Genomic DNA, 9146 nt, shown 5'->3' with positions numbered 1-9146 from the left:
CTCCTCTGTCCGGGTTCCTGGCTTTTTATCCCCTTTCTCCTGCTCTTCCGGCCTGCTACTCTGGGCGGGCCTGAGTTGCCTCTCCTCACCTAATCCCTTCGGCTGACTGCTCTTCTCTCTGGCTTCCTGGCTTTTAATCCCCTTTCTTCTGCTCTTCTTGCTTGCTACTTCGGGCATCCCTGAGTTGTCTTTCCTCACCTGTAACCCTGGGGCTGACTGCCACTTTCAATATTAATTGATGTATATTTCTGTATAGTACACCCTACTTAAGATATGTTGAGGAAGTTGTCATATATTTGCTAGGATCATTTACAGTAATCAACATTTATCAGAAAAGAACCCTCAGCTTTGCCTGGAAAATTTACAGAAATGGGAACAGCTGGAGTCAATAAGAGGACCACTACAGGGGAAAGTCAACTTCATTTGGCTGCCAGAAGAGGAACTTTATCTCTGGTGAAAGCATTAATAGAATGTAGAGCAGATGTGAATCTAAAAGATAATGCAGGTTTGAATCCTTTTCATTTTAAATGTTCAAATTATAAAATTTGAACTCATTGACATTTACATTTCATACCTCCCCTCCTCAATTTTGATCTTTGCTGATATAGTATGGCTAACTTTGAATAATCTTTGTAATAATGTATTATTATTTAGTTGAATAGTAAGATCTAGCTTGGTGTCTCTCTGGTGGCACAGTGCCTCGGGCATTTGACTGCTAACCAGAAGGTTGGCAGTTCAAACCCTCCAGCCACTCTGTAGAAGAAAGCTGGGTCAATCTACTTCCATCAAGATTTACCACCTTGGAAACCTAATGCGGATCACTATGAGTCAGAATCGACTTGATGGCATTGGGTTTGGTTTTGGTGTTTTGGATCTTGGTGTCTCTTCAATTGCTGAAATAACTTCTATTTTGAAACAGTTTTTTAACAGCTTTAACATTGGGAGGGGCTACACAGAATTGGAGTAAGGGGACCTTTACTTATGCCCTTTCTTTGGAAGCATTAATTCCATACCCTAACTTTGGAGAGAATGCACACTTTTCCTCATTCGCTGTCCCCCCTTCTCTTTCTTCCTTTCTTTATAGTGTTCCTTTTTGAACCTTTCTTTTACTTTTATCCTAAACCTCCATTTTTAAAATAGATATTAACAGTTAAATCAAGCACAAAAGAGTCTTGTCTAAGGAATTCCAGAGGGAAAAACTTTAAAAGTTTGAGTCAAATGTTATTTTAAAGATAAATATGACAGTGGAAAAATACAAATATGAAATTCAGACATGAATCTTATTCTGTCTTAATCCCTGAGTTTAAACAAACGGACATGGTTAGTGTTCACTCTGGTCCCATTATATTTTGTGTTCTTTGAGTCTTCTGTTTTGGCATTTGTATTAACAAGTATTTGTGATGAGATTGATTTGTTTGTCAAAATTGAAACTTCTAAATTTAAAGGACATATTTTTCAGTAATACTTTCTATCCAATAATTAGCATATACATATAAATCAATACAGATTATTCTGTTAATGTAAAGAAACTTAGTGATAAAGAGATCACATGAAAGTTGATTTATAAGCAGCAGCATGTCTTTCCCCCCCACACCTTTTTTTAGGTTGGACACCACTTCATGAGGCATCCAGTGAGAGATCTAATGATACAACTGTAGAGTTATTAAAAGCTGGTGCTAATGGTAATAGTGAAAATCTAGATGGAATTCTGCCCTTACATGATGCTGTTACGAACAGTCATTTAAAGGTACAGTGCACATCAGTTTAGTTTCCTACTTTTCGTACTAAAATGAAAATAAACTAAAGTGATTCCTCAAAACAAGTTATGTTAAAAACCTGCTTAAAATTACAAATGAAAATAAGATACTGTGTATGAATTGAAAAATCAGTGTGGTTCTTAATGAGTTAATTTTCCATTCCCTCTTTGTCACGTAATTCATTTAAATCAGAATAAAATGAAAGAACTCGCTATAAACACATGAATCTAATGCCTGTTGTTCCTAAAGTTTACAAGGCTGTAAATTTTATTATTATTATTATTATTATTATTATTATTATTATTATTTGGGTGCCCAGCAAATTGATTTTCCATTCAACAATCCATACATACTCTGTTTTGTGATATTTTCTGCAATCCTTACACTGTAACAGCATTCTTCCTACTTCCTCCCTGTGCCCCCCCTTCCATTTGTCCTTCCTTTTCATCTGCTTCTGCCTTCCTAGCTCTATCCCTGGGCAGTTGCTGTCCTCTTAATCTCATATGCTTGATTGTTCTAGTGAGTGCATACCCTCCTGATATTACCAGTCACTTTATAGGTCTTTGTAACGTTTGGCTGACAGTTGAGTCATGGGGATTAAGTTCCTAGTTTGAAGGGCCATAGTTTCAGGGGTGCCACCAGTCTTCCTCAGACCGGTAAGCCTGGCCTTATTTATGATTTTTAGTTTGTTCCACATTTTCTCCAACTCTATCGGCACCTCTTACTGTGATCCCTTTCAGAGTAGTCAGCAGTGGAAGCTGGGCACAATATAGTTTTTCTGGTCTCAGGACTGTGGTGGCTAAGATTCATGTACTCCATTAGTCTTTTGGATTATTTGTTTCCTTATGTCTTTGGTTTTCTTCACTCTTCTTTTTTATCAACAGAGAGAGACCAATAGTTGCACCTGAGATGGCTGCTCACAAGTTTTTAAGACCTCACTGCTTACCAAAGTAGGATGTAGAACATCGTCTTCATGGACTGTTTTGACAGTTGACCTTAGTGTCTCCCAAGACTATGGTCCTCAGCCCCCATACCCAGTGACTCATACCCTCAAGGTGTTTTGTTGTGACTAAGATGTTTTTATAATTTTGCCCCTTTTTGTGTGTCTGTGTTCTATATTCATGGATATATTTCCAGCACATACAAATACATAGGTAGAGATAGCCTCTGTCAGATATATATATTCATGGATGTTGTCCCATTCACCTTACAACCACTGTTCAGATTGAGTGTCTGTCTATGTATCCACTCATAAATTATTGCTGTTACTGTTATTTCAGGATTGTGTATATAGTAGTATTCACCTTTGTTGCTTTAACTCTTATGCTTCACACTGTTTTCTACTGCCTTGATCATTTTGAGCTGACCTCCCATTTATTGTATACTTCCTTACCCTTCACCCAAATTAGTATGTGTCTAGCCTCTAGTTGATGCTTTTCCCTTCCTTTCCCCTCCCCCATCTCTGGTAACCTTCAAAGAATGATTCTTTCAGTGTGCATTTCTTAACATTTTAGAGTAATGGTCTTATATAATAATTGTCCTTTTGTGATTGACTAATTTCACCCAACATAATGTCTTCTAGGTTCATCCATGTTATGAGGTGTTTTGCAGATTCATCATTATTCTTTAACATTGCATTGTATTCATATTCATAGTTTATTTACCTTGCATCTGTTGATGGGCACTTAGATTCTTTCCATTTCCTTGCTGTTGTGAATAATGCTGTGATGAACATGGGTGTGCATATATCTGTTTATGTCATGGCTCTTATTTCTCTAGTAGGGGGATTGCTGGATTATATGGTATTTCTATTTCTAACTTTTTAAGGAAGTGCTATACTGCATTCCACAATGGTTGTACCATTTTGCAATCCTACCAGCAGCATATGAGGGTTTTAGTTTCTCCACACCCTTGCTAGCATTGGTTGTTTTCTGTTTTTTTTTTTTTTAATTTGCTATTAGTGCTGGGGTGAGATGATATCTCATAGTTGTTTTGATGTACATCTCTCTAATGGCTAATGGTTGTAACCATTTCTTCATGTGTTCGTTAAAGGCTGTAAATTTATATGGATTCAGAATGCCACATCTTACTTCTGTGGAGTGGCTAGTGTGTCTGAGCCATCAACCTTTTGGTTAGCAACCAAATGCTTAACCACTGTGCCACCAGGGATCCTTATCAATCTAATACCTTCCATTTTCAAGTGTCTAAAATGATTTATTTTTGTGCACAAGAAGATCCTAATTATGATGTACAGGTGACAGCTAGATTTTTTCAATTCAAAATTTCTCTAGTAGGGTTTTGTATTTCAAAGAAATAGGTAAAAGCAGTTGCTTTTTTCCTGGGGAATTTTGTTGTGTTTTTTTCCCTGTTTTCTGCATCAGGTAACCATGGTAAAAATAGCACAGCAAAAAGATGAGTCCTTTTAAAAGAAAAGAAACAGTCTCCTGCTGGCATGAAAGAAAACAGCCATTTTGTGAACTGCCTATGAAGTCCATGTGGAAAGGAACTGCAGGTAGCTTCTAGGAGTTGAGAGTGGTCCCCAGCTTACAGCTACCAAGGAAACAGGAAGTACCTCAATCATACAACTGCAAGGACATAAATTCTGCCAAAAGCCAGTGAGCTTGGAAGAGGACCCTAAACCTTAGATGAGAATCACAGTCCTAGTTGATACCTTAATTTCATTCTGGTGAGACACTAAGCAGAGAACTCATGACACCATGCTCAGACTTACAACCTACAGAACTGTGAGAGGATAGGTTCTTGTTGTAAGCCCCCATGTTTGTGGTAATTTGCTATGCAGCAATAGAAAACTAGTGTGTTCCACATGTTCAAGAATGTAGAGGAAAACAGAAACATAATGAGACATAAAGCAAGATTAAAACTTCTACAGATTAAAATAATATTAACTGAAATGAAATATTCATCAAATGGAATTAAGATCATATAAAATACTAAAAAGCAAATGATCAGTAAAATGGAAGATAAAGCAATAGAAATGATCCAACATGAAACACAAGGAGAGAAGAAAGACTTAAAACACAAAGTAAGCAGCATCAGGACAATATCAAGTCACATAACATATATGAAATTGGCATGCTCAAAAGGAGAGGGCTGGTCAGAAAAAATAATAATAAAAGGCCAAAATTTATCCAAATTTGATCAAAACAATAAACCCACAAAGCCAAAAGTCTCAACAAATCCCCAGGAGAAGAAACATGAAGAAAACTGCACCAACACATACCATAATCAGATTGCTTAAAACCAGTGACAAAGGAAAAAATCTTAACACTAGCCATAATAATAATAATAAAAGACACAAATATAGAGGGACAAATATAAGGATGATGACTAATTTCTTATCAGGACTTTGCAACCCATTGGACAGTGGAGTAACATCTTTAAAAAGTACTGGAAGGAGAAAAGCCTCGTCAATCTAGAATTGCATGTGCCGGTGAGTTTTCTCTGACTCATAGCAACCCCTCCTTGAGTTTCTGAGGCAGTATGTCTACAAAAGTAGATTTCCCAGGCTTCCTTCCAAGGAGTGGCTGGTGGGTTTAAACTGCCAACCTTCTGGTTAGCAGTCAAGTGCCTTAGGCACTACGCTGCCAGGGCTCCCAGAATTGCATACACAGCAAAAATATCTTCTGACAGTAAAGATGATATTGGCAAGGACACAGAGAAATTAGAATCCTTATATACTGCTGGTGGAAATTTAAAATACTGCTGCTGCTATTGTGGAATATAGTTTCATAGTTCCTAAGAAAGTTAAACATAGAATTACCACATGAACCAGAAATTGCACTTCTAGGAGAGAATTGAAAACATATTCATACAAAAAACTGCGTATTAAAGTTTACAGCACTGTTATTTAGAAGCAGATCTCTGATTTCCAAGGCTCAGAGGTTTGAGGGAGGGTGTTGACTACAGAGAGGCATGAGAGATGTTTTTGTGATGATGGGAAGTTTCTATGTCATAATTGTAGTAAAGCTAATTTTTCAGTAAAGCTTTTTTTTTTTTTTTGAGAAGCAAGTAAGGAAACTATGCCTTGGCCATCTAATCTTTGGCAAACTTTTTGAGCCTCAGGCAGCCTCATTATATTGTGTAGAACTCTCTCACACCTTTAGCTTAAGCCTTTCCTGTTTGGTGCCTTGCTGCCCTTTTGCTGTTCTCCTAGACTTTTCCTTATCAATGAATATTACTGAAAATCCCATTTTCTCTGAACTGAGCTATCTGAGTTTTCCAAACTGATATATTAATGTTAAATGAATCCATATTATATTAAAGGCCAAGGCCTAAACCAAACCAAACTCGCTGCTGTCGAGTTGGATCCAACTCTTAGCAACCCCTCCTTCCAAGGCAGTATCACTACTGAAGTATATTGCCCAATCTTCCTTCCAAGGAGTGGCTGGTGGGTTTGAACTGCCAGCCTTCTGGTTAGCAGTCAAATCCCTTAGACAGTATGCCATCAGAGCCCCCAAGGCCTATAGGAAGACCTCGTTTAACACGTAGGCGGAGTAGTCATTATTAACATGGCATGAATTTTTAGAGTCTAGAACAGCTTTTTTTTTTTCTTTCTAAAAATTACTTTCTCCTTCCTCCATATGATGTTGAGATAAATTTCTGCAGATTAAGGCACAGATTTCTAGTGTGCTCAATTTATCTCTGGGGATGATCTGAAGAATCTTTATTTTTAATTATTCCACAAGTGGCTTTCCCGATCAATTAAGTTTAGAAATTACTGGACTGATGCACTGCTAACCCCATATTTACAAATGAAAAAGTATATTTTCTTTCTCACAGCCTTACTCAAACTTCACTATGATGTATATATGCAGCTTTCATCAGCAGTCTTTGCAGCAGACTTTTTTCATCTACCATCTCTTAACATAGTGGATTTTTTCACCCCTCTAAAAGAAAGAAGGGATATTAGGGGGATAGTTTCATTAAGAGCCTATTGTACACCAGGTATTTTCCATGGGCTCACATTTGGTCCTCACAGATAATGAAAATGGGTTCAGAAATGAGAAGTAACTTGCCCAAAGACAAGCTAATAACTAACAGGAGTGAGTTTTGTTCTATGTTTACTTGACCTTAAAATAGATACATTTTACTTTATACTGTGCTACTTCTAGGCTGATGGAATAAATAAGAGGTTATTATAATTTTGATTGGCCCATTTATTCATAAATTGCTCTATCTCTCCATTCCTGCAAGCACAAAAGGGAAAAAAGTATTGGCATATAGTATGTTTCCTAAGGAATACTGGTGGCACAGTGATTAAGGTGCTTGACTGCTAACTAAAAGGTTGGCAATTCTAACCCACTATCTTTGCCACAGGAGAAAAATGTGGCAGTCTGCTTCTGCAAAGATGTAGAGTCTTGGAAATACTATCAGGCAGTTCTAATCTGTTCTATAGGGTCATTATGAGTCAATCAATTCAATGGCAGTAGGTTTTAGTATGTATTAATTTTAACAAAAAAACCTGTCTGTTCCCAATCACAGAGTTTTTAGTGGTTTCATTCACTTGCTTCATGCAAAGACCACTGCCTGTTTTTTATTTTGTTTATACTAATTGATTAAGTACTGTACTAACCATTTCTATCTTTGATAAACTACAAATTTACTTCTATACATAGCTTTGAGTTCTTCAAATAAACTTCATCTAAAGTATTAGAAACACTTTTTCCCAAAAAAGATGTCACAGTTTCTTCTTTGGCCTCAGTTTCTTCCTTTCTAATGGTGTGATTGGAATACATTATTTCTAAGTTTTCTTTGGAAGCTCTGATGGCGTAGTTTCTAAGGCATTTGACTGTTAACCAGAAGGCTGGTGGTTCAAACCCACCAGCCATTCCTCAGAAGGAAGGTTGGGCAATCCTACTTCTGTAGTGATACTGCCTTGGAAACCCAAGGAGGGGTCGCCATGAGTAGGAACAGACTTGACAGCAATGAGTTTTCTTTTAGATTTAACATTCTGAGAATATAAGTCAGTTATTAGAACATGCATTTCCAAACAAAGAATGTTAGAATACATTAGATTCCCAGACTAGCTCACATAGCCTCTCAGATATGTGTTGTTCTTGCTCTTAGGTGCTGATGAGTTGATTCCCACTCATAGCAACCCTATGAACAACAGAACAAAACACTGCCCACTCCTGCACCAGCCTCAGAATCCTTGCTATACCTAAGCCCATTATTGCAGCCACTGTGTCAATTCATCTTTTTAAGGGGCTTTCTCTTTTTCACTGATCTTCCATTTTACCAAGCATGATATCCTTCTCCAGGGAATGGACATTCTGAAAACATGACCAAAGTAGGTGAGGCAAAGTCTGGCCATTCTCACTTCCCAGGAGCATTCTATCAGCATCTTCCAGGACAGATTTGTAGTGTACCTGAAATACAGTCCAAATAGAGTTTTATTCACCTATGTCTAATGGCCATTTATAATACAGTTTACAAGGTAATATAGACCTGAAGCACTACTTCAAGAGTCTTGTAATCTTCTCTACTACATCCTTCAACAGCTTGGGGGAGGACAAGGAACTCTGTTAAAGAGATAGGACAAATCTCCTGTACATGAGTGCTTTGCATGTGAGTGGCTTTATCTATACAGCATGTAGACTGGTGCTATCTAATATGGCAGTTCCTGTACCATCATACTGTACCAGCTATAGGTACCATCAATCATTTGTCAGTTTGTTGTGCTGTGGTAGCTTGCATGTTGCTGTGAGGCTGCAGGCTATACCATCAGTATTTTAAATACCTACAGGGTCACCCATGGTGGAAAGGTTTCAGCAGAGCTTCCAGACTAAGACAGACTGAGAAGAAAGAAGCCATCTACTTCTCAAAGATTTGGCCAATGAAAATCATATAAATAGCAGTGGAACACTGTCCGATATGTTACTGGAAAAAATAGGAACGGGGAACAGCTGTCTTCTCAAAGTAGAGTTGACCTTAATGACATGGATGGAGGAAAGCTTTTGGAACCTCCATTTGCTGATGGAGCATGACTCATATTGGAAAGAAACAGCAGGAAAAATCCATTCATAATCAGAACATGGAATGTACGAAGTGTAAGCATAAGAAAATTGGAAGTTACTTACCTAAACTAACACAGATTGATGCGGAAAAGTTGAACAGGCCCATCACAAAAGAAGAAATTGAATAGATTATCAAAAAATTACCAACTAAAAAAGTCCTGGCCCAGACGGTTTCACTGGAGAATTCTACAAAACATTTCAGAGAAGAACTGATACCAATTCTACTCAAACTTTTCCAAAACATAGAAAAGGATGGAATCCTCCCTAATTCATTTTATGAAGCAAGCATAACGTTGATAACAAAACCACGCAAAGACATCACACAAAAGGAAAACTACAGACCAATATCCCT

At 37.5% G+C, this 9146-nt stretch overlaps 1 protein-coding gene across 1 annotated transcript in view; it reads left to right on the top strand.

Moving 5' to 3' along the window:
- ANKRD31 (ankyrin repeat domain 31) overlaps positions 1 to 9146 on the top strand; it is a 268129-nt gene that overhangs the window by 163549 nt on the left and 95434 nt on the right. The window contains exon 15 of the mRNA XM_042781319.1: positions 1605 to 1747. Within this exon, the coding sequence (XP_042637253.1) occupies positions 1605 to 1747 (143 nt within the window). The remainder of the gene's footprint in view (positions 1 to 1604; positions 1748 to 9146) is intronic.

The sequence above is a fragment of the Orycteropus afer genome, unplaced genomic scaffold (genome assembly GCF_000298275.1).
Source record: "Orycteropus afer afer isolate SDZICR_OR568_19922 unplaced genomic scaffold, OryAfe1.0 scaffold00104, whole genome shotgun sequence".
Taxonomy (NCBI): Eukaryota; Metazoa; Chordata; class Mammalia; order Tubulidentata; family Orycteropodidae; genus Orycteropus; species Orycteropus afer.
The sequence above is the reverse complement of the archived record's forward strand: the minus strand, read 5'-3'. Positions and strand labels throughout refer to the sequence as shown.